Source organism: Carettochelys insculpta, chromosome 8 (assembly GCF_033958435.1).
Source record: "Carettochelys insculpta isolate YL-2023 chromosome 8, ASM3395843v1, whole genome shotgun sequence".
In the NCBI taxonomy this organism is placed as follows: domain Eukaryota; kingdom Metazoa; phylum Chordata; order Testudines; family Carettochelyidae; genus Carettochelys; species Carettochelys insculpta.
In genome coordinates this window covers 30,437,946-30,464,237 of record NC_134144.1, presented here as the reverse complement: position 1 = coordinate 30,464,237, position 26,292 = coordinate 30,437,946, and the positions used below count along the sequence as shown (strand labels likewise).

At 42.9% G+C, this 26,292-nt stretch overlaps 1 protein-coding gene across 1 annotated transcript in view; it reads right to left on the bottom strand.

The window, feature by feature from the left end:
* The window catches only part of CCDC141 (coiled-coil domain containing 141), a 211,086-nt gene that overhangs the window by 73,993 nt on the left and 110,801 nt on the right, over nt 1-26,292 (bottom strand). The window contains 9 exon segments of the mRNA XM_075001976.1: nt 5,796-5,945; nt 9,907-10,086; nt 10,375-10,563; nt 11,497-11,622; nt 13,006-13,185; nt 15,992-16,168; nt 17,248-17,439; nt 20,668-20,787; nt 22,698-22,839. Coding sequence (XP_074858077.1) covers nt 5,796-5,945; nt 9,907-10,086; nt 10,375-10,563; nt 11,497-11,622; nt 13,006-13,185; nt 15,992-16,168; nt 17,248-17,439; nt 20,668-20,787; nt 22,698-22,839 — 1,456 coding nt within the window.

Genomic DNA, 26,292 nt, shown 5'->3' with positions numbered 1-26,292 from the left:
AACACTCTCTGTTCTTCGAAAGGGAGCATCCACACAGGAACATGGGCTCTTTCAAAATAAGCAGTTGGGAAACACCATGCACAGGGTCACATGGCTGACAAGCCCTTCCAGGTCCCACAGCCAGCAGCCACCTTAAAGGGCCCTTCCCAAACACACCCAACCCTCCACACATAGAGCACTGCAGAGCAGTACACAGCACTGCGTGGACCGTGCTCCAAAAACGGGAGGAGGCAGCTGCCCGAGGCTGATGCCCCCACCCACACTGGGACTCAGGTGGTGATTTCCATCCTGGGCGTGGTGGATGCCCTGGGGCCCACCTTCCCCTCCCCTCCCCACAGGGGTCCTGCAGGCCCTGGCAATGGGGCAACCACCACTCCCCATTCCCCGTCCCCCATGGCACCTCTGGAGGCACCCCAGCAGTGGGGACTGGTGGGAGAGGCTGGTACTGGGCCAGTGGGATGATGAAAGGTGGCTCGAGAACTTTAGGATGACAAAGCAGACATTCATGGAGCTGTCACATGGCTCACACCCACCCTGCAGCACGTGGACACCCGCATGAGGCCTGCGCTCCCAGTCAAGAAGTGTGTGGGGATCGCCCTCTGGAAGCTCGCCACCCCGAACAGCCACCATTCAGTGGGGCACCAATTCGGGGTGGGCAAGGCCACCGTTGGAGCTGTCCTCCTGGAGGTAAGTCAGACAAGGGCCCCACAACCACCCTGGGATGGGGGAGGAGACAGAGGGGCCCCCGGGTGGGGGGCCTGGCAGGGGAAGGGGGAGAGGGCAGGGTGGCTCCCTGATGTGCAGGCCCCACATGTCGGTGCCCCCCTTCCGCAGGTGGTCCAGGCCATCAGTTGCCTCATTCTGCAGAGGGTTTTCTGCCTCGGCAACTTGGATGGCGCCATGGTGGGATTCGCAGCCCTCGGTTTCCCAAACTGCTTCGGTGCACCTGATGGCACCCACATTGTTATCCGTGCCCCAGACCATAGCACGGGATGCTACATAAACTGCAAGGGGTACCCTTTGGTGGTGCTTCATGTGCTTGTTGATGCCTGGGGCCAGTTCTTACGTTGGCTGGTCTGGGCAAGCCCACAACGCCTGGGTACTATGCAACTCCTGGCTGGGGCAGCACATGGAGGAGGACATCTACATCCCTGCCCAAGAGCTCCCTGTGGGGGACACAATGATGCCACCTTGTATAGTGGCCAATGGGGCATACCTTTCGCAGCCGTGGCTGATGCGCCTCTACACTGGCCACACCACTGCCAGCCAGGACATTTTTAACAACAGCCTGCACCATGCCCACAACACTGTTGAACAGGCCTTCAGACATGTCAAGGGGCATTTCCAATGCCTGAACACATGGCTGGATGTCAGCCTGCCCAGCGTCCCCAGGGCGGTTGCAGTCTGTTGTGCTCTGCACAATATAGTGGAGGGCAAGCAGAAGCGCTACATGCCAAGATGGGCTGCGGACCGTGGCCCCGGCTATGAGCAGCCGCCCATGGCCTCGTGCCGCCAGGCACACTGGGAAAGGGTTAGGGTCCGGGAAGCCCTCTGGGAGGCCTTTGAGCGGGAGCCACGCTGACCTCCACCTGGCACATGGCTCACAACCACCCTGCAGCACAGCCCCCCCCCACACACAGGGGACATGAGTGCACAAAGAGGGTTTATTAACTGGGGGCCAACTATATACATGTGAATAAACACCTTCCAGGAATTGTGTGGGGTCTTTGTGGGAGCTAAATATGAGGGGAATGGGGGGAGAACTATATACAATGGGGCAGGGACATGCCCCCATGGCTGGGGCCACAGGCATGGGCAGGCCTAGTCCCCCACGGGAGTGGGGGGGTGAGACCCCCTACGGGTATGGGTGGCCCTGCCACCCCAGGTGTGGAGGCCCTGTCAGGGCCGGGAGGGGGCTGGAAGGACGGGGCGGTAGGATCGGTCAGGGGCTAAGGGATGGGGTGGGCTGGGTGAGGCAGGGGGGCAGTGCGGTGGGGTAACTGGGGGGAGATCCTCCTCGCTCGCACTGGCAATCAGCCAGCAGCTCAGGGCAAGCTGGGCAGACAGGGTGAGGGGGGCTGGGATGAGGGCAGTGAGTTCCAAGGTGGCGGGAGTGGGTTCAGGGGCAGCAGGAGTGGGTTCGGGAACGGCAGGAGCAGGTTCAGGGCCGGCAGCGGGGGCTGGCAGGGGAGCCAGCCTTCAGAGGTCTGCGGCCACCTCAGCCCAGACCTCCCTCCACCAAGGCCCTGTCCTCCCACACCATCTGCAGCCACTCCCAGAGCACGGTGGTCTGCTCCCAGATGGCTGCAGTGTGGGCCTCTGCCACCTCCTGTGGGTCATAGCAGCGGCACCATCGGGCACTCTGGGGCTGGCCAGGCGGCAACCGGGGTGGTGGGGAGGAGGGCTCTCTGGCTGATGGTGGCGCGGGTGTGGTCTGGCCCTCAGAGGACGATGCTGTGGAGACAAAAGGGGCCAAGAGGCCACCCGTCAGTGCTGTCGCCTGGGCCCGGAGGCTTCACCCGTGCTACCACTGCCATCCCCAGACCATCTCCCGGTGAAGGTGGTGCCTTCTCTACTGACCCTTCCTTGGGGCTCCCATGTGCCCACTGGGACCTCGTCTGTGGGGCGCTTGCTGGCTGCGGCCTGGCCCCCGCATCCTTTCCCGGTCAGAAGGGCTGGGGTGCTGTCCATGGGTGCGAGTGCTGGATGGTGTCATGCCTGGGTCTGGGACAGGACAGGGGACTGTGGGATACCACCCCACCTACCCTCTCCAGGCCACCCGATCCACCTGTTACCTACCTGGGGCTCCGGAGAACAGGACACCGGCCTCGAGGGGGCCTGGCTGGAGGTACCAGAGCTGGCTGCAATCACAAGTGGGCCCCCCTCCTCCGAGTCACTCCCTGGCCCCGCAGGTGTGGTCTGGCTGGAGAGTCCCAGCTGTTCCTGCGGGTCCGTCTCCTGGTCGCTGTTGGGCCCACATGTGTCAACCAGCACCGAGGGCTGAGGGACGTCCTTTGGGCCGAGGAGCTGTTCCAACACCTGGTAGTGCGGGCACCTCAGGCCGGCCCTGGCCTCCAATCAACTGCGGGCATCTCTGGCCTGGCTATAGGCCTGCCTCACCTCCTTGACTTTTGAGCAGACCTGAGCAGCCGTGCGCTGGGGGTGTCCCTGCCTCTGTAGCCCCAGTGACAGCTGCTCGAAAGTGGCTGCATTGTGGGGCTGCCCGGTGCTGTGGAACAGCGCCTCCTCCTCTGCCCAGAGGCCGAGAATGTCTTTCACCTCAGCCTCTGTCCAGGAGGGGCCCCCTCCTTTTCTGGCCCTGGCTTTCCTCGGGTGACCCCTCAGGCTGGGAGGTGGGGGCCTCCTGGGGGTCCCCAGAATGTGGGGGGCTTGCCATCCAGCTTATCAGATGTATGTCGCATCTGTACGACTACTGGAGCATGTGACAGGCAGAGCTCGTGCTCCTCAAGCCCTGGGTACACTCTCAGCTTCCTGCATGGGTTTCTGGGGCCGTGCGGGTTTAAGGGGCTGGCCCAGGGACCAAACAGCCCCGCCGGGGCTTGCTAGTGCATCTCCGCACTCCCTGGAGCTGCCGCCATGACGAACCAGCAATTTCGAAATTTGGTTTCGGAAGGGGCCACTCTTCCGGATCCTGGATGGGAAGAGTGGTTTTGACATTTGTGCCCCTTTTCGCTGAAAACAATTTTGAAAGAGGCTGTTGGGTGTGTAGACGCTCCACAGCCTCTTTCGAAATTGGGCCCCCTTTCGACATTAATTTTGAAATAAAGGGCAAGTGTAGACGCACCATATATGTCAATGAAAACTGCAGAAGCTTTCCTTTCTCTTCCGAATATCTGACAATGTCTGTTTCTTTTCACCACATTCCTCACATACCTGGGCAACTGAAACACCAGACTCCAGCCTCCAAATTAGATCAAGCTTTTGCTTGACACTTAAATTCACGCTTTTTCTTTTTTCACCAATAGGTACAGAGGCCTTAGTTGTGTATTTTATTAACTTTTTATGAAAAGATATGCTGTAAAAACAAGTCGGTAAGATAGCTACTCACAGCGTGCAGCATGTCAGCCTAAGCATGGGCACACACACATACCAGAACCACCACTCGTGGGAAAAGCGCATGGCAGCAGACCAGCCAAGAAAGTTCTGGCAAACCAGCCAAGGAAGTGACCTCAGCTGCTCTTCCAGAAAGCAGCCCTTCAAACCAAGTAGCACAGCATGGCTGAGGGTCTCAGGGTGGGGGGACCCTGCAGCTGCAGGGATCCCAGCTGCAGCTGGGAACCCCACAACTGTGAGGATCCCAGCGTCTGCAGCAGTCCCAGCTGTGGGGGTTGTGTGGGGTGTGAGGGACCCAGAAGACCTGGTAGCAACGGTCCCAGCCACAGCCAGGGACCCTGCAACTGTGGGGATCCCAGCAGCGGCCAAGTACTCTGTGGCTGCAGTGGTCCCAGTCGTGGGGGCTTGGTTGGGGGGAGCGGGGAACCAGCTGCGCCGTCAGTGGCTGTCCCAGCCACAGCCAGGGACCCCACAGTTGTGGGGATCCCATCCATGGCCAGGGACCTCACAGCTGCAAGGATCCAAGTTATGGGGTGGAGGGAGGACCCTGCGGTGGCAGCTCTCTCACTGCACCAGGGATCCCTTTCTGTATAGTACCCTATTTTCTTTGGCGGGGAGAGAGTGGTCCATTATTACCGATGTCTGGTAAAACAGGGACCACTACATCAAGGGTTTACTGTATAGTGCCCAGAACTGAAAACTGCATAACTTTTCAAAGCCTCATGCATGCCATTGTAAAAGAGCAAACTGTGATATGGTACTCTTGACTATGTGAACCTTCCATTTATTTTGTTGACATGGTTAAGGGTGACCTGCTGGGGAAAATAAATTGATCTCATGCCTCTTCAACTGCTTTGTAAACAGAAAACTTAAAAGATCTTTGCTGAAAATTTGGGTAAAATAACTGAACATTTGCTTTTTATATTCAAAATCCAAACTATGTCTACCCTGGAAAATTCTATGGTGATTGGGAAAATAGTAGTATCCTGATATTGCAAGAGAGAAATACTGCAAATAGATCAATTGATAGGCTAAGGGACTTTTAGTCAGACTAGGGCTTTTTCTTTTCTATGTTTTGGTTTAAGTTCAGTGTCTAATGAACACTTGGCAGAAAGGCTGTCTCAGTGCTCTTGCATTTTAAAATGTGAAAACAAACAGCCAAATCTCCCACATTTCCTCTAAGACCCAGAGAAAATCTGGTTTGACATCCTGATATTTCTTAAAGTAAAAAATTACTAAGTTTGTTTGTGTTTTTAGTGAATGCCTTCTGGCCTTGTCTATACATAATTTTAAAAAAGAGGGTTAGTAAAAGTAATTTTAAAAATACAGGTCACATTTAAACCTCTCATTGTAATGTCAGTAATTATTCTTAACCTGATGACCAATAGTGCGATACAGAAAATACTGCATTTTGGAGGCTTTACTTTAAAGATGTTCATAAATGCAAGCAACTGAACGGAACCAAATTGAGAAAAGAGCTGTGCTGTACATCTGAACCTGAGAAAGTTCAGCTGCTATGAGATTAATGTCAGCATAGGAGCTTCACGTAGACTTAAACACAAGCTAGGATTTTGAACACAGGCCACAGATTTTTCCTGCTGATGAGCTAAAAATCAGCTTTACTACATATTTATGTGGTATTTGGCAGGAATACCCAGGCAGTAACACATACTACAACACACAACTGCTTTTAGTAACTTAATCTGTTCTTTTCACCAGACCTCATTTATCTCTTCTCTAGTTGTGCAGTACTGGAAGTTGCGTGACAGGTCCTCTTCATACTTATCTGCTTTGGTTCTCCAGTTAATGCTGTTACACTCAAGTGTTGCTAGCTCCTGCTGTAGAGTCTTTGCAGACACATTGTAGCAGTTCTTAAAAAGAGAGAGAGTAGAAAATGAAATAATGATGAGTGGGATCTGCTGCCTACACAACATAGCAAACACCCAGCTCGTAACATTGCTTATGGCTTAAAATGTGGAAAACATTTCTGCCTTATCTTTTACTTAGTCAATTAAAAAATACAATTATTTCAGAGAAAGGACATCTATCCCTGGGACAAGTACCATTACACATTAAAGTATTGTTCCCCGCCTATAAAAGGGGAAATGTGTCTGTACCACCCTCAGAAGAGTTTAGGCCAGGAATCGGGGAGGGATAGCTCTGTGGTTGAGCATTGGCCTGCTTAAACCCAGCATTGTGAGCTCAGTCCTTGAGGGGGCCATTTAGGGATCTGGAACAAATACATTTTGCTCTATGTGAGGGAGCAGTATGATTGCTCAGAGCTCCAGTATGAGGAAGGAGAAAAGCCAGTCAAGTGTCTTTAGAGGTGGAAGTAACAGAGGTGATGTTGTAGTTGGCATCTGCTCCAGCCCCAGATCAGGGAGATGAGGATTTCTTCAGGCAGCTAAGTGAAGCTTCCAAATCACAGACCCCGGTTCTGATGGGAGACTTTCATCATCCAGACATTTGTTGGGAGACCAATACATCAGCATACAGACAATCCAGGAAGATTTTGGAGAATGTTGGGGATAACTGCTTGGTACAAGTGCTGAAGGAACCAACCAGGGTCCATGCACAACTTGACCTGCTCCTCACAAACACGGAAGAACTAGTAGGAGAAATAAAAGTGGGAGGAAACCTGGGTTGCAGTGACCATGAGATGGTAGATTTCAGGATCCGGACAAAAGGAAGAAAGGTGAGCAGTAACATACAGACCCTTGATTTCAGAAGAGCAGACATCAACTCCCTGAGAGAATGGATGAGCAGGATCCCTTGGGAAATGAAGATGAAGGGAAAAAGAGTTCAAGAGAACTGGCAGTAGTTTAAAGAAGTCTTACCGAAGGCACAGGAACAAACTATCCCGCTGCATAGTAAGAAATGCAAACATGGTAGGCAACCAGCTTGGCTTAATCGGGAAGTCCTTAGTCAGCTTAAACTCAAAAAGGATGCATACAAGAAACAGAAAAGTGGACAGTTGACTAAGGAGGAGTATAAACATATGGCTGGAGAATGCCAGGCAGTAATCAGGAAAGCAAAAGCACAATTGGCACTGCAGTTGGCAAGGGATGTGAAGAGTAACAAGAAGGGTTTCTACAGGCATGTGAACAATAAATGGGTTATCCGAGAAGGTGTTGGGCTGTTACTGGATGAGGGAGGTAACCTAGTGACAGATGATGTAGGAAAAGCTGAAGTACTCAATGCTTTTTTGCATCAGTCTTCACGGACAAAGTCAGCTCTCATATGATGGTCCTAGACAATGCAGTATGGGAAGGTGGAGGGCAGGCATCTCTGGGGAAGGAACAGGTTCTGCGCTATCTAGGAAAACTAGATGTACACAATCCATGGATCTGGATTTAATGCACCCAATGGTACTGAGGGAACTGGCAAAGGTCATTGCTGAACCTTTGGCCATTATCTTTGAAAACTCTTGGAGATCGGGGAAAATGCCGGATGACTGGAAAAAGGCAAACGTAATGCCCATCTTTAAAAAAGGAAAGAAGGACAATCCAGGGAACTACAGACTGGTCAGCCTTACCTCAATCCCTGGGAAAATATTGGAGGGAATCCTCTAGGAATCCATTCTGGAGCGCTTGAAAGAGAGGAAAGTGATCAAAAATAGCCAACATGGATTCGCCAGGGACAAGTCCTGCCTGACCAATCTGATTAGCTTCTATGACGAGGTAACAAGCTCTGTGGACATGGGGAAGTCAGTGGATGCGATATACCTTTACTTCAGCAAAGCTTTTGATACGGTCTCCTACAACATACTTGTCCATAAGTTAAGGAAATATAGATTGGATTCTTGGATTATAAGATGGATGGATAGAAAGCTGGCTTGATGGTCAGGCCCAAAAGGTTGTGGTCAATGGCTCAACATCTGGATGGTGGTTGGTTTCAAGTGGAGTGCCGCAAGGCTCAGTTCTGGGGCCGGAGTTATTTAACATCTTTATTAATGACCTGGATGAGGGACTGGACTGCACCCTCAGCAAGTTTGCGGATGACACAAAACTAGGGGGAGAGGTAGTTACGTTGGAGGGTAGAGAGAGAATCCAGAGTGACCTGCATAAATTGGAGGACTGGGCCAAAAGAAATCTGATGTGGTTCAACAAGGAGAAGTGTAGAGTCCTGCACCTGGGGCAGAAGAATCCCAAGCATTGTTATAGGCTGAGGACCGACTGGCTCAGCAGCAGTATGACAGAAAGGGACCTATGGGTTATGGTGGATGAAAGGCTGGATATGAGAGGCTGGATGGGAGTAAACAGTGTGCCCTTGGAGCCAAGAAGGCTAATGGCATACTAGGGTGCATTAGGAGAAGCATTTCGAGAAGATCGAGAGAAGTAGTTATTCCCCTCTATTTGGCACTGGTGAGGCCACATCTTGAACAGTGTCCAGTTTTGCCCCCCTGTAGAGAAAGGATATGGATTTGCTGGAGCAGGTTCAGTGGAGAGCAACAAAAATGATTAAGGGGCTGGAGCACAAGACCTATGAGGATAGGCTGAGGGATTTGGGCTTGTTTAGTTTACAGAAGAGAAGACTCAGAGGTGATTTAATAGCAGCCTTCAACTTCCTGAAGGAGAGCTCTAAAGAGGAGGGTGAGAAACTGTTCTCAGTGATGTCAGATGGTAGAACAAGGAGTAATGGTCTGAAGTTGAAGAGGGAGAGGTGTAGGTCAGATATTAGGAAAAACTACTTCACCAGGAGGTGGTGGATTCTCCATCCCTTGAGGTTGTTAAGTTCTGGCTTGACAAGGTCCTGGCTGTGATGACTTAGTTGGGGTTGATCCTGCTTGAAGCAAGTGGCTGCACCAGATGACCTCCTGAGGTCCCTTCCAGCCCTATGATTCTGTGACTTGTGGTTCACAATTGCATTTCCTGTGCTGGTGTCTCCCTTGGTCCAGCAAGAAATCATCTGCTATTCATGCCTGCCTGATTAGCTTACTCCCTGCCTTTGCTACTTAGCATGTTCTGGGGTGTGAAAACCAAGCCCAGGTACTGGCCATTCTTCTCTCCTCGCTTTAGGGGCAGTAGTGCTCCCTTAGAGCTTGCTCCCTGCTTCCCTTGTGCAGCTTGTGCCTCCTTGCCTCTCCTGCAGAAGTATAAAGGGAAGTGAGAACCTGCCTGGAAGGAAAAATACATTCCTAAAACAATACCCATTTCACTAGGAAAATTAGTGTCTGGGGGAAGACTAGAATCCAGTAATAAGATGATTTTTATTATGTTTACCTATTTGTTCTTTCACTATAATTTGTTTATGAAATAATACTGATGCAAAGCCACCTCTACAAAGTAGCAGGAATCTTACCTTTACATACTCTAGTAGCTATCAAGATATCATCTCTTAGAACCTTGCCTTCACAACGTACACTGGGAAGAACAGAAGCAAATTCCTCCCATCCACCCCCTCCTACCCCCACCCCCACTCCCACCCTCACCACCAGTGTTGACTGTATTCAGAGAACTGATCATTTAAAATAAAGAAAACCACAAAAATAGTAAGATTTCTGAGAAACTAAACTTATTTTCTCTGCAACACGATGATTCATGAAGTTAGTGGGCCCACCAAACAGTGAGCTCATGTTGTTGACAACTCCTTTTAGTATGATGGCAAAAAATTCTGTAGATGGATCAGATTCACAATATTAAAAATGTAAGTGTGAAAACTCTTAACCATTTTGCTTTCTATCTTTTCTGCCCTCTTAAGGAAGAATAATTAATGGCATGAATTAGGTTTTTTTCAGTGCATTAATGTGTTGTATGCACAGCTAGAAGTCAGTGAGAAACCTTTAATATTTCAGACTATCTATTCAATGCTAAATTTACTGATATTACTTACAAGATGCTGCACTGCAGAAAGGCTAGCCACACCAAGGGTAAGAGCCAGGTTATACAGATGTCTGATATATGTATGTTTCTCCTGAGTGTTAGCAAGGTGGACTTTAGCTTGGTGTGCATCATCAGGAATCTTGCTTCTTTCAGGAATCTCCAGTTCTCCTGATTTTATGAGACATTCCAGCTGGAATATGTTTGAAATAATTTGTTAAAGAAAGTTATACTCTTCCTCACCATCAGATTTTAACATAATAATGTGTAGGGATAGGTCCAAGGCACAAAATTCATGATTTAGATCCAGAGTTTGAGCCCACCAGACTTTAGAAGATTTCAGATCCAGAGTTTCAGTTCAGTCCCACATGTTTTTAGTTTGGGGCAAAACAAAGATGATAGGTAGTACCAGAAACAAAAAGAAATTGATTGCAACAGGGGGAAAAGTGTGTAATTTAAGGATGATCCTTATTATACTTACTTGTTCTTTAACATGATGGAATTGGGCTGACTTGTTGAAGATTTCATCATATTCTATCATCCTTTCTTTTATCCTCTGATGAAGACGAGTAAGCTCACTTACTTTGTCAGAATCTTCTTTAACAGGAACTCTTTTTAGACTCAGCAATTCTGATAATTTTACTGCGTATTCAACCTCAGCAGTTAGTTGCTAGTAAATAAACACAATACCTCAGATTTTCAGGAATTACTTTTCATGTATTATTTCACGGGATATAAATTAGGAATGGGGGAAGCATTTTGGGGAAAAAAACAATATAATTGTTTTCTCAATGTTCTTCTGAATCTATACCTTTCAAAAATAGGCCTCAACCAAAATTCCAGATCTATAAACTCCTACAGTTAAAGTTTAAACCAGATCTGCCTTTCGTGCTGTGGGTAATCTGGTTTTTTTGTTCCCCACCTTTTCAGTTCTTCAGGACTCTAGCAGGGTCAAAAACTGCAGGGAACAAAATACAAAGAAAAGGGATCTCCTTGTACTGTTGACACTCCTGTCTCATTTTCAGATAAATATTAACTTGTTGGACACTCGAGAATTCAAGGGTGAATGTGACCTGGGATCTGGAGTAGAGGTGGCAAATGGGGTGCTGTGCTAGGAAGCAAAGAGGTCTTCTGGGTGCTGTAGGAAATGACAGTTGGGATTTAAGCCTGCAGAGCATGAGTGAGAGGAATGAGAGGCAGAGAGAATTTCCTAGGGTCAGGAATGGCAATGTGTAACAGACAAGAAGCTCCTGTACAAACCACTCCCACACACATGGCACTGGGATGCCCTTCTCTTTTGCCCTTGTGCACTGGATTAGTCTTTCTTCTGTACAGCCAGTCTTTCCTTCTGCATCTTTCCCAATGTGCAGCTAACATTGCAGGTGACATTCGGAGGAATTCACACATCACCAAAAAGCGGGATGCAACTCTATGCAGAATACAAAAAGTAAAGCCTAATCCTGCAAACACTTTTTTCCTGTGTGCAGTCCCACTGAACTTGATGTCTGTGTAACTCTGCAGAATTAGGAATTTGCAAGGAATGGTTTCTTTTTTATATATATATTTTCACTTTGGATCGCACTAATTTAATTTGTTTCCTCACCTGAAACTCTTGTTTCATTTGGTTAAATTTTGGTTGTAATTCTAAAAGAATCTGAAGGTTACTCCCAAGGTTGACTGCTGCAGCAGGCCTGAGAGCCTCCTCAAGAATCATTAAGTTTTGAGTAATCTAAAAGAAACAGTGGTGCAATATATGAGTTCATTTTTAACTGCATTAAATAAATTAAATATCATTCAAAAGCTATTTTTATAAATAAAGTAAAAAAAGCACATCTAAAAATGCATCTGTGAGTAGTATTCCATAGAGTTATATTATACCTATAAAAAGGGTATATCCTAAACGTAATGTAAAAGAAGCTTTTGCCTGTTACAAATTAGTTTTAAAATTATAAATCACTCTTGGATGCAAATGAAGGGTATTTGGAAGACTTAAACACAGTGTAGCTGGGCAAACCAGCAGTCATGTAGCACTTTAAAGACTAACAAAATAATTAATTAAGTGATGAGCTTTCATGGAATAGATCCACTTTTTCTTGGTGGGTCTGTCCCACGAAAGCTTACCACCTAATTAATTATTTTGTTAGTCTTTAAAGTGCTACATGACTGCTGGTTTGTTTTGGTAGAATACAGACTACCATGGCTACCTGTCTATTACTAGTATAGCTAGGGTGAGGGGAGGCTGGAAAAGTGACACACTTTATAACCCGTAGAATTTAGCTAAGGTGACGGGTACCAGTGGACAAACAATTAGTCAGATGAACTAGCTAAAACATGTGCATAATGGCCACATAGTGGGCTACTACAACCACCTCTGTAGCTGCTAACACAATCTGCAATTTGCCTCTGGGCTAGAGAAAATCCTTTCCTCATTTACCACTTGATAGCCCATTTACTTTGGCCTTGTTCACACAACCAGGATTTGGTTTACTGGAACTAATTAATACAAATACAATCATCCCAGAAAAATAAAGGTGTGCAGCTTGGCAAGGTATATTCAAATGTTCTTCTTTTCATTACAAATACAGGATTATAAAAATGCAACGTGCTTGTAAGAAACTAAGAAGAAACCCATAATGTTTAGAAACATTCTATTTTTTTCTAACAATGTCTCTTGCAGCAAAATATTTGTAAGCTTAAAGATTCAGTAGAGATATCAGATCCCTTGCACACACCCACCGTTATGAACGCTATGCACCGTATAAAGCAGTGGCATTCAAAATATTGTTTTCAGCAGAATTTTATGGTGTACACAAAATAAAAATGATAGATAAAGCAGTTTAATACATCAAATGAAACTTGATGAAATTGTTTCATAATTTGAAATTCTGACCAAAGAAATGTTGAAAAACAAACAGGAAAATTTTCAGTAAGTTTCTTTCAACAGTAGCAGAAAATAAAGACGGGGTGTTACAGGTTGTAGTTCAGAGGGTGATCTCTCCTGCCTGGTCTGCAGAATTAAATGGGAGAGAACCACTGATGTTTGGCAATTTCAAACTATTAATAATGCAGAAATGTTCACTAAATATGTCTTCTTCAAATATGTTTCACTTACTTTTTTAAATTGCTCTTCAAATTTCCAACACTGTTGTTTGGTGGACTTTACTTGATTTATATGGAGCCTCCATGTTGTCCACAGGTGTGTCAGCTCTTCCTTTTCTTTATTCAGTTTGTCATTAGTGTCTTCCGTTACTTGCACAACATTTTCCAGTTTGAATACAAGGTTCTTATTTACCTGATCAGTAAATTATAAATGTAATTTCATTTTTCCCAAGGAGAATAATATGTTTTTACAACAATACAAAAACAAATTCAGAGTTTTTACCTCAACAGATTTTAAGAGAGCAGACTACAATTGGTATAATCCAGCATAATTATTTTGGAATTTCCTGCTTGCATGTGTATAAAAAACGGTGGTTATAGAGGAATAGCTAACATAGGGCTATGTCTACACTACAGAGATCTTTCGAAAGAAGTCCTTCCAGAAGATCTCTTCCAAAAGACCATCCTTCAAAAGAGTGCATCCACACACAAAAAAGTGGATCAAAGAGATCTCTGCTCTTTCGAAAGAGAGCATCCACACAGCCCCCCACTCTTCTGAAAGAACAGGCCAGGGATTGAAAAATCATGTGCCATGAGGACTGCTCTTTTGAAAAAAAGGGACTACAGAACATCTCCACACATTTTCTTTGAAGGGAAGCTTTTGAAAGAAGGCACTCTTCCTGAAACGGGAGTGGAAGAGCGCTTTCCAAAGGAGCGCCACATTCTTTTGATTTAATTTCAAAGGAACTCTTTTTGTGTGCAGACGCTCCGCTGGATATTTCAAAAGAGCTCCTTATTTCAAAAAATATTTGAAAGAACTTGCTAGTATAGATGTGGCCTAACAGGGACATGGCAAGCTAGTTTTTTGGTTCAGGAGTGGCCAAAAATTATTACCTTTTGATGACTGTTTGGTGGCCATGAAAAAAATCAGGTGGAGTTTTCCAACCAACTCTTAATGGATAGTGTTCAACATCAGAGAAACTACCAACATTGGCACTAAGTCATATAGTTGTTGGAAATTTCAGCAAAGGATAGACCAGGACTGAAGGACAACTAAATATATTTACTTATTCTTAGACAAGGTTCCCTTTGCACAGGGTGGAAACACGTGAAATAACATGAGTCAAACATCGTCAGTACAGGGGGGTTTTTTTGTCTTTGAGCTTTTTTTGGAGGACATCCTCATAAAAAACTCAGTAATTCTCTTAAATCTTTTCCAAACTCTAGCCCAAAATTCTTCCTTTGTGTCAGGCTGTGCATGTAATTTATATTTATTATCCACATGCTGATATAGGTAAATAGTTAGACTATATCGCCTATGACAAGAATATGTTGGGACTGTATTAGCATTAGACAAAGCAGCAGCAATGTTTAGACAGAATCAATGTTTGAAAGATAATACTATCACCCATTTCTCTAAAAAGTACTTTCATATTTTCTACTAGTACAGACTGCCTCTTAGTGGATGCAGAGTAAACTGTATATTGCCCAGACAGAAATATGCAAGTCTAATGAGAGTAAAATCTATGAAAAACTTTTCTAACGGGCTATTTTATTTACACTACAAAACTTTTATTCTTGCTTGGGCTTGTGCTGTTAGCCGGGGTCAGCAGTACATGCCACAGATCGTGACTGATTGGCAAATCTTTTACAAACTGGAGGGCCAAGATGAATGTTCTTGATTTAGAATGAGAATTTTCCCCTCTCTTAGGTGTGCTGTCTGCCATAACTGATAAGCCTCACGTGAGTGGATAAGAACACAGAGAAAGTGAGTTGCCTGAGGTCACCCAGCAGGTCCATGTGAGAGCAAGGACAAGAACCCAAGCCTCCTGTGTTCTAGCCTTGCTCTTGCTCCACTGTATCATACTGCCTCTCCTCAGAAGAGTTTTTAGAGTCAAACTGAACATACCACAATCTAGCCAGTGCTTTTTTAGTTTGAAAACACTGCACATCTATCCATCCTTCCTTTCCCTCTATGAGGTAGGGAAGCGTTAATTCCTGCATGGAGACATACACCCAAAGATAACATGACTTGCTGAGACCACACAGCACTTCAGTGACAGATCTAAGCACTCCCAGCCAGCTGATCTGGAGTTCTCTGCTTCAGCTAAAGACCAGTGGCCTGAAAGCTTTCCATAAGGAGCAGGTCTGGAAAAAAATCATGAGAAAGGGTGTTCTGGAGAAAACATCCATGAGGATCTCCTTGCAGTGCTGAATATTTTATTTTGGGTCGGTTCAATCCAAATCAAGATCCTTTGTTGTACTTAGATGCCCCAAAATGTTTGCTTTCAAATCCAGTTACAATATTAGAAACCCATTTTAGTAGCACTCTCCATCATGCTCCCACACATTGGATCCCACACTGCCTTTTTGGAGCTAGTCTCCCTGGAATACTTCATCCTCTGTGTTACAGTATGGACACGCAGATATGTCTTGGTCACCATTAAATTGTGGGATATGTAGTCTCTAAGAAGGTTGGCTTATAGGAGGTAATGGGGGACCCAAACTATTCCTCTCATAAGGCATTATTCTAGAGAAATGAAGTATAATGTTGATCTCACTTGACAAGATGCTCTTGGAGTGAATTCAGCAAAGTAAAATGAAACATTTCCATTTCAGAAATGTCAAAGTGTTTTGTTTCACTAAAAATGTCAAAATGGAATTTTTTTTCATTTCCATATCAAACTTTTTAGATTTTCTTTGCCAAAAAAATAAAAGATCCCATTTTGAAATTTAAAAACTGAAGTGTCAATCTCCCACAGGTAGAAAAAAATTCCAAATTTTACTCAGCCCTAATTATGATTCCTGTCTCCACCCACTGTGACACACAGTAGAAATACTGTGCGGTGGATAAGAACCTTGGGGCATGTGAGTCAGAGCCATAGATCTACACTTAATCAGCCAGTGGTTATCGTAGTTTGGTGCATATGTGAAGTTATGTTTATGAATTTAACAATTAATCCTTGCTACAGTGATAACTCAGTGAACTACAGTCTCACCATATTTAATAAGTTAATAAAATCACGCCCCATATCCTCTGTGGAAAGAATCTTCTTTAAAACTATCTGCCACTGAATATCTACTGACTCCATCACAGTCTTGGTTTCAACTTCACTCTCTGTCTGCACAAACTCCAACTTAAAGAATTCCTTCAGACTTTGAGCTTGGTCATTTGCCTAAAGAGAAAAATGCAAGAATAATAGTAAAGGCCTCAATTTCTAAAATTAAATTAAAAAACTCAGATATATTACCATGTTTAAATATAAATTAATGAATGTTTACAGTGCTCTGAACTCCATACTCCTCCACAGTAAACTGAACTAGTATAAAACAACTAGAAGAGTTCTAAGTAACCCAGAAACCTATTTTAACAGCTGGTAAATAGGTGACAGACTGAAGTGAAAAGTTTATTATTCAACGAGAGCTTCTCAACGCACAACAAGGTGCTTCTCAATGCACAGCAATATGATTTTAAGTTGTTAGCAATTTGCCCAATGTCTGTCATCTATTATGCAAATAGTGTAAGTTGCTTAGCTCCATATAATGTGAGGTAACAAAAGTTATTAAACAAATACAATAACACACATGACTAAAATAAAAAATACTGACCGTGAAACACTAGGCTATGAACAAATAAATGTTATCTTGTTCTTACTGTCACTAGAATTGAGAGCTTAATTGCTTTGGCAAAATTTATCTAAAAAATTAATTTCTACTTATCTTCTCATTTTAGTTTAAAACATACTGAAAAATATTAGTGAAGAATGTTAAAGTATTTAAGAAACAAGTATCCAACCTCCCTATTTCTATCAGTAGCCCAGGTTTATCAGTTATGAGAAACATGTTAGAAATTAAGAGATTAATTATGGCCTCTGTGGGGGTCGTTTTGCACCAACTAATATTTTTCCTACTAATGTAATTACATGGATGGAAAAGACAGGCCTAGTGTGGACACAATTATATTAATATAAAGAAATTATGTCAGAATAGCTTGTTTTGGTTAATTTACTGACGCAAGTTGTACCAGCAATAACACTCTTCTATAGATACCACCTCAGGAGTTTCTTAAAACAATGTTGTTAGATGAGTGTAAAAATTGCATGCATACAAATCTGTATGCTAGTGTAAATTAACTGACCAAGACTGAACTACAAACAGTTATTGCACTGATTTAACTGAAGCCCTTGCTGAGGAAAATAACTTCATAGGAAATAGACTGTGCCCTACAGCTAGGAATTCAACAGGGAAGCTGTACCTCTTGTGCTGACTTTAAAAATGCCACATACGCTTTTAGAAGGTCTAGTTTTGAACTAATATTTCTGTTAACTGCTGTCAGTTCTTCATGTAGAAGGTCAGCTTTGCTAGAGAAAGCTGTCACCTCTGCAGGTTCAAATTCCTCCACCTCATTAATCATTCTCACAAGTGCTTCCAGTTCACGAGATGTTTCCTATCAGGACACAGAACAAAGTATATGGTGATTGGAAAAGGCTTATGAGAATTCACACCCTAATGTTAGAACCAATACTGCTGGAAGTTTTCTGTTTAAGTCACCTTCGTACATAATAAAGGAACAATTCAAAACGTACATTAAATGCCAGAGTTAAACATCCCTCTCTCATCACAGTTTTGAAACCAAACATAAAGTCTGAACATAATAAATTTTATTAATTTTGAATGGAAAAAAGTGAGAGTTTGAATATGGAAAATCAGTGTGGGCACTTGATAAAACTAAGAGCCAAAAGCGGTGGAAATTCTCCACCTGGGAAGACTGATGGAGGAAATGGATGTGCCACCCACAACCAATAGCATGGTCAGTAAGTTCCCATGCAGTGCAAATCTGCAAGTCCCCAAAATAGAATAAGAGCTAAGCAGCACGTCATGTTGCTTTACTGTTCTGTTCCCCAAATCCATTAGTAACTCACTATGGGTTTGGTCATGCAGATGTCCCAGACATTATCAACATATTGGTGGAATCAGCCAGGATTCTGGTTTTCAACTCTATTGTCTTAGCTCACAACTCTAGGCAAGCACAAATCTTTTATTCAGGCTTTCCACCTACTTTTTTTTTGCTGGGCCCTATATAAAATGACCAGATGCCTCGTGTTTTAAAGGGACACACCTGTATTTAACCCCTCCTTCAGGAGACCCAACTTTTTTTTTTTAAAAAAAAATGGGCAAGTTGTCCCCTGTTTTATCTGTCTGTCTCCTCCAGTGCTGGTTCTACTTTGGGCAAGACCCTGGTCTGCCATCCTTCCACCCAGCAGCAGTGAGAGGAAGAATCCAGTGCCTCATGATGGTTGTGAATGTGCAAGGGAAACCTGCAGCATGTAGGACTGGCCATTCCCCTTTGCTGATCCTTCAGTGCAGTCCTGGCTGTGTGTCAGCTCTTGGCCAGCAAGCTCCTCTCCATTTCCCCACTTTGAGCACTGGCTGCTTGCTGCGGTGTCTGGTGAGTATGGGCAGGCAGCAGCCAGTCATACATCACCTCTGCTGCCCTCCATTTGTCCTTTACCTGCTCCCCCCTCACGGTCCTCTCCTTGCTCTGTCCATTCCCATTCCCACTGCTCCCCCATATTCTCCCACTTCTCCATTGGGGTGTGTCCCACTCTCAGTGCTATGTGCAGAACCAGCTTTGGTCTGATCGTTCTGCTCACTAACAGCCTGGCTGGCTCCTTCCTCCTTACACCATCCCTTATTCACCATAGGGAATATGATCACACTAGTCCTATAAAATCTGACACACCCCTTCCTGAAGTTAGATATTGGTTTGATATTATCTAGAGCCTAGTGAATAAAATGCCAGAAAGGACTTTGACAGCACCTTTGTTCTTAAGAACACATAAGAATGATCAGACATAAAATCCAATTTAAAGCCTTGCTAGCATATAATATCCTGGTATTGAAAAGATCCAAGCTTTCACTTTAATGTAGAATGTCTGGCAAACACGATGATAACTCTTTTCAGGAAACACCACAGAGGATTTTGCTATGTGCTTTTCAAATGTCTTGTTGATCCCAAATTTTCTCCAAAAATACATACATACATTAACTTGTGAATGCATGGAATAATTGCTCCACATGCATGATATTACCTTCCAAAACTGCACCTGTGAGGATGGTATCAGAACTATGAACTGCTGTAGGCAAAGTGTTTGATGCATATATTTCCATATGTAGAGGCCTAAGATAGCTTTAAATACTTTAGTCCATTTCTTGGATTCATATTACATGATATATTTATCTGTAACACTTTGCCAGAGTGCAAACTATATACCCTGTGAAATTCCATAGAAGGAATGGGTAGGTAGCTAGGACACTATAGTCAAAGCACATTATACACTTTCTAGAGAAAGATCACAACAGGCAAAGGAAAGGTTTGCATCAAAATAGCATTACACAAATGAAGCAGAAATGTTAGCAAAAATTTCATATTCATTTGCCACAAAGAATGGCTGTTACAGTGCTTGTGTTATTTTTCTCTTCTTGTTAACTGCTCCTCAGAATTTCTAGTAAGTGATCTTTACTTTCAGTGCTATGGTAAATTATTCAATTATATAAACCAGTACAAGACAATGGGGAAAAAGAACAATGAAGATACTCAGTTTTCAGAAATGTCCTGAATTTGGAACTAGTTCCAAAGAGAATATGTACAGCTAAGGATCTCCCAAGGTAGCCTTGAAATACAAAGCTGAGGTGAGATTCCAACAGACTAGTGGAAAGTGGGCAGGGCAGGGGAAGGCTAAACTGGCTTTAAGGCAGGGGTGCACAAAGTAGAGAGCAGGCTTCCTCAGGATGTGTGAACTTTCGTAAGGGGGGCTAGAGGGGTAGCACGATCAGCTGCTGGGTTTCAAGCTCATCCAGCTCATTGAAAATGTTGAAATGTTACTATTTTTACATATGTGTATTCACATTTACATACCGATTAATAACGTTTTTACATTCTGCATATTTATTTTCTTACCCATGCTAAAATGATTGTTTTTTCATATGAACATATGTGAAATTTCCATTAGTTTGTGTTACATTAGAGAGGAGGATGTGCCCAGCTAATTTCAGGGATGAAAAGTGGGGTCTGATGTAAAAAGTTTGCTTGCCCCTGTTGTAAGCCACTTTTGCTAGTTGTGGGGCATTTCATTTACAACAGCTTCCCTGCAATTATTTGTGCTTTGGAGGTTCTCAAAAAGAAGCCTTATGGCTCTCTCTACAGTAGCTATGCATGGGGAGTCCTTCCTCACAAGGAGACGTCGGCTGTTATACCCTTCTAGTCCTTTTACCCTGCATGAAGGAGCCTGAATGGGAGAGATGATGGTACAACTGGAATTTCTGATGGCCACATTCTTGAAAAAAGCTCAGTGATATACATGATCCTTCCAAGGGTATTAGAAGCTGACTTTGTTTCGGCCTGGAGATAGGATGATACTAAAAAAGATTGAGCTTAGATGAGAATGGAGAGTATCCTAAATGTAAGAATTTAACTGCTTTCAGTTTTAGTTATATTCTTATTGATGGGCTATCCAATTTCATAAAAATGAAGACCTATTGTCTTTCTAAGGAAACATGCCCATTTTCTCCCCTCTGCGCCCCACCCGGAGCATCTTGGCAGTTTTGGAATTTGTGAAGAATATATTTGTGTCTAAAAATATGTGGGGTAATAGAATATGAAAATGTCTTTTACCTTTGCTTCATTAGATAGTTCTAGGTATTTGGTCAAAGCTTTCTTCGACTCAGTTAAACAAGAACCAGGATCCACTGTGACTGCAAGTACCGAACTGAGTTTTTTAACTGACAGTGATACCTGTTGTTACAAATATATACATAATTATATTAATTTGATTGCTAGGATTTCTAACAGAAACTTACATAGAACAAAGTGAGACACCAGAATTAGCTCTTGGTGTTTAATTGCTTTGATTTCCAACCCTTATTTACTATGAGGAAATACAGAGGCTGCCCAAAACACAAAAGCCAACCAAACAACAAAATTCCTCCAATGATTTATCTAAATCTAACTGAAAGGACTGGTGCGCACTTGGACAAAGGCTCTTATCTGCTCTGACTTAATGTAAATTGCTTTTCTCTATCCAGGGTTAGTCTAGTATTGTTGTTACAATATGTTTGATTTCACAGCATTATAATCTATTAATTTAAAAGTGGTAAATTCTACTTTCAAGATACTTTATGTATAAACATTTTTGTCATATAGATTAGGCCATTTTTTAAAAAAATAACGCCTCTTTAAAACTTCGCTAGCAATCTAAAAGGTCTATTTTATGCAGATATATGCATATAACTTCCCTTAATGACAACAAGAGTTATGCATGCATGCTGGCAACAGGCAAAATCATGAAGAGCAGCTGCAGATGATGCCATCTGACACTGCTAGGAATGTGAATTCATGTCTACCGTTCATTTTAAAATGTGGCTTCTGAATTTGGTCCAGGATCTGTATGTATCAAATGGAGCCCAGTTTAGGCCTAGAACCTTGAGAATGCTTGGCTTTACTGGTAGATTGCAATGGGAAGTGTTTTACTGAGGAGGATATGACACTGAGTCGCATTCTGTGATGAAAGCAAAGACATTTTGGCTCAAATGTTCAAAATGTCCTTGAATTCTGGGTATCTCAAGTAGGGTGCCCCAGACTGAGGCACCCAGAATCAGAGACCACATATGAAAACGCGTGTACAAAAATGGAGAACATGCTGTTACATTTAGAGCATTCATTTTATTTAGATTCACTTTCTTCCAGTAATGCCTTTTGTGCAGGATCAACAGGGGCCTGTTTTGTTCTAGGCTAATTAAATTGTGCAGTATGTTCAGCTTGCTCCAATCTCCGGAAACCTCATTTACAGAAAGTGTGTGTCATAATGGGATCCATGGATAGCAAAACTAACTTCTTCCCATTTGATTCAGAATAGTTCATTGTAAAGCTTATTTACATTCTAAAATGTCAGATTGCATATTTAATAATTAGTGAATCAATAAATATGATTTAATTTTTATCAGCACTTGGGGATAGCTTTGGTTTCCAATATTATATCACATAGCTTGCTACCAATATTATATCATATTAGAGGTAGAACAGACACACAGGCTCAAAGTGAATCTCTTTGTGCCTGTGCTAGCTTTAATGCAACAGCATTTAAGACAACAACTTGGAGGAGGCTTTCACTCCCTTTCAGGATCAGTTACATAATGATGAAAAAGAGCTGGTATTGTGAATGTGATCCTTCTCTGGGGCAGTACAGAGAAGTCATGTCACCTCTGCTGTGGTTCACAATCCCCATTCTTTTAGTCCCCTCAATTTGCTTCACCTCCTTTCTCATTGTCAACAAAACAAAATTGGGAAAAAATATCAAGAATGCAGGAAATTCACATGCAAGTCACAGTCCTGGACTGGTTGCTTATCTTTGCCAAAACAAAGGGCTCATTATCAAAGCAAATCCATGATTTGTTACTTAATAGGCAATATTGTAATGTACTTGTAGAATCAGTGTCATTTTCAGAGCAAGACTTTTTAAGTTTACAAGTGCCTACAGCAGCTTTCAGCATTTCATAGGTACAATTCACCTAATCTCTCTCTACCTGCTAAGTACATGATGTAACACTATTCAACCACAAGTTAAGTATAAAGGTCTGACAACTATAGGACAGAAATTATATGCAGTCTGCAAAAATACGTTAACAAGCATGTCTTTTGTAATGTACCTTCTTTAGATAATCTTCTCCTGAGGCAGTGAGCCCTTGTTTCTTTAAAGCAAGTTCTTTGTAAGCAGGACACTGCCTGAATAGTTGATCCACTCTTTTCTGAACATTGTCTATCATTTCCTGAATTCCAGTCCTCCAAGAGCTAAATTGGAACAATACAGCTGTTAATACTTCTCCTGGAGTGTGCAGCAGCAAGATGACAGTAGGTGAATAAAAATAGCTCTTTTGCTTCATAACAGAAATGGTTTAACAATATTTTAAAAACTAGTCTTGGAAAAAAACTTAATGGCAATAATACAGATAAAACTGTTAAGGAACAGAGCAGAGAAATGAGATTTCCTAACAAATTATTTCACATCTAATGCATAAGTAAGACTCCAACTCAGATACCTTAACATGCACTCCTAATGCCAATGATTTTAAAAGCACTACCTATCCAGTAAGGTACTACTCAGTGCAAGTCAGAATATTAGATTCTGGTGCTAGAGTAAGCGAGCAGAAAGCAGAGAAATGAAACATTAACACCCAAATATATCTGACACACCAAGTGGTTTAGATTTCTCTTTTAAAAGGATATTTCACTTTGCCTCCAAATGCTTCAGTTTTCTTACAGTATATGCATGAAATATGTCATCACATTCACTCCACAGTTTAATCCAACATTTGTTTAAAGATGCTGTTTGAACAGAAGTGCAGACTAAATCAATTGAGAAAGCTCTGATTGTATTATAATCCAAAACGTTTAAGCACCAGGGCGCTAATTCACAATTATATGAATGCTGAAGGCAGTTATCTCAAAGTGGTAAACAAGTCATCAGAGAGAATTGGGATTTGAAGATGATGCATAAAAAAAGAATGAATGCTCATAGTAATTTACTATTGATGTTGTCTCTGACAAAGATAAATAAATCCTAAATTGATTCAATACTTCTAAAATGTGAACTTTGTCAATACGTGTTTTCTGTTGACTTTCCTAATGCACTTATGTTGATTCAATTATTTACATACAGCTAGTTCCGGTGATTCTGAAGACCAGCTTCACCAATCCTGACTGAAACTGAGCAATATCGTATAACCCGTGCCTATCTAACAGCATGGAGTATAATATTAGACTGAATTTGGTGAGAAAATGTGGCCCATAGAAAATTCAACATAGCAATAAGGACATTATTTATGAAAAAGTAGTGCAGAATTATGCAAATGAATATCTCATTATACCTATAACCTCTAATTTTTCATTGTAACATTAAATGTATAAGAGGTTATCCCTCTGTTTCTACTATTCTTAATGAAGAGCTGTCAATTATCAGAGCATCTCCTTCAAACAGTAAAGGAGATTAAGATTACACCTCTTGTAGATGATTACTTAGGGCTTAATAAATCTTGGAAAAGTACTGCTTAGTCTGTCTGTCTTTAATGCAAATAATTAATTTATGATATGGTGAAACGGATTTTAATCAGGAATGAAAGGAGGGCAAATCTTAAACTACTGATAGGCAGGCAAACAGGCCAGAATGATGAAGGTTTTCATAATGGACAAAAATCAATTGCTTGAAGAAATTTTGAGTCAATATAAAATGTTTTTTCTATAACCCTTCTGTATCTTCAATGGGCTTTCATTTTCAAAAACGGAAACTCACATGAAATCAGCTATGTTCTACCTATATTCTCATTGAAAACAACATTTTTATTTGGATTTTTTTTAATGTGAGTATGGTAGCTGTGAGAGTATAATGAAGACGTGCACACCATGGTCTTTTTTTCAAAATGTGCATCTCTTCTAATATGTATCTTCTTGCACTCTCACTTATTCTGATCAATTTTTAGTAGACTAAGATTATGTGTTATATACAAATTTGAGAGTTAGGTAGGACTAATCCAGTTATCCAATTAAAATCCCAGCCCTACAAATCTGATATGAGTGGTTCTCACATAAACAGACCCAGTGAAATCAATTGCATGCCTCTTGGAATATAGTGATAATCTGCATGAGGGTGACAGAATTGGGTTCTAAATTGTAAAACGTACCAGGCAGGAAACTGGTTTACACATATGTATGTCAGGTGCCTAGCACATTTTGGCTGTTCAAATATGGGACACCCATCTTTTTCAGCTGAAATTATTGCTTATAAATGTCACATTTACTTTCATGGACAATGGTTACAGTCTTTCTAGAGAGGTTTGAATCACAGTAGTGCATGCAAGTTAAACAAGGATCATAGGCATTAATGTTTCAAATCCACCACAGAATACACTGTCTTAGACAGCAAGCACCTTTTCAAAGTCTGCTCTATGCTATGCTAGTGATATTGAGTAAATAAGTAAACACAGAAAATTTCAGGGACTACTCAGTTACTCATGGGTAGAGGTAGTGTCTCCAGAAAGCTTCCTGTCAGCCCATTGGAGCTGGGATACGACATTTAAACCATGTCCGAGCTCCAACAGGCTCCCATGCTCCCCCTTGCCATGGCAGGGAATGGGGGTGGGCACTTCATCAGGTTATTTGGACTGGGAAGCAGCATTTCAGCTGCCTTCCAGCACAAACGGGGTCCTGCAGAGTTGGCATTTCCCCTCACAGGGGCTCTGCAAAGATCCACTGCAGGGAAGGGGAGGGGAGGGGAGGGAATTGATGAACCTTGCTCCAACTGGGACTCAGGCAGCAGTGCTGCCTGATCAGCAGCTGGCATAGGGTCATCAATTTCCCCCACACAAGGGCTCTGCAAAGAGCCACAGAAAGGAGAAATTGACAGAATTTCATGGCACGCTTGGAGAGTTTTCACAGCACACCAGTCTGCCACAAACCATCACCCTAGACTTACACCATTCTTATTATGTACAGCACATGTGGGGAAAAGAAAGATTATTTTATTAATAAAGGTCACTAAGAAGCAAAGAAACTGCTCATATTTTTATAGCTATTATGTTCATCTCTTATAGTAAGTTATAAATTCTTAAATGTAAAAATACAGGGTAGGCTTCAAAAGATCTTAAAATGTGCATTTGGGGTTGTAAAAAGGATGATCTACTGACATTTTATTTTATCTTGATCAGAATATCTTTTCCTAAGAATTTGTCTGACATAACCACAGCCATTTATGTATGTAATTCATGTAATAGCGTACGTAAAAACAAGGAGAAGTCCTAGGGCACTTCATAGACTAACAGATATTTTGGAGCATAAGCTTTTGTGAGTAAAGACACGCTCCGTCAGATGCATGACATGCACATAAGTTCTAAAAAAATCTTATGATAGGTGGAGCCAGGACAATTTGTTCAAATGGGAGCAGCAAAAAATAAGAAGTTACTCACCTTGGTGCAGTAACAATAGTTCTCTGAGATGTGTCCTTGTGAGCGTTCCATGTAGCTGTCAGTGTGTCCCTGCACTGCAAATCAGAAAGCTCTGCAGAGCAGTGTCCCCACCCCACCCCCCGTATGCCGCACATGTGCAGGAGCCAGCCATGCTGGGGAGACAGCTCGCAGCACAGTCTCTCTCTGTTCCTCTTCTACCTGAAGTTCATAGAGACTCCAAGCAGAGGGGAGGAAGGAAGGGTTGTGGAGCACCCACAGAGACACATCTTGGAGAATTACTGGTATT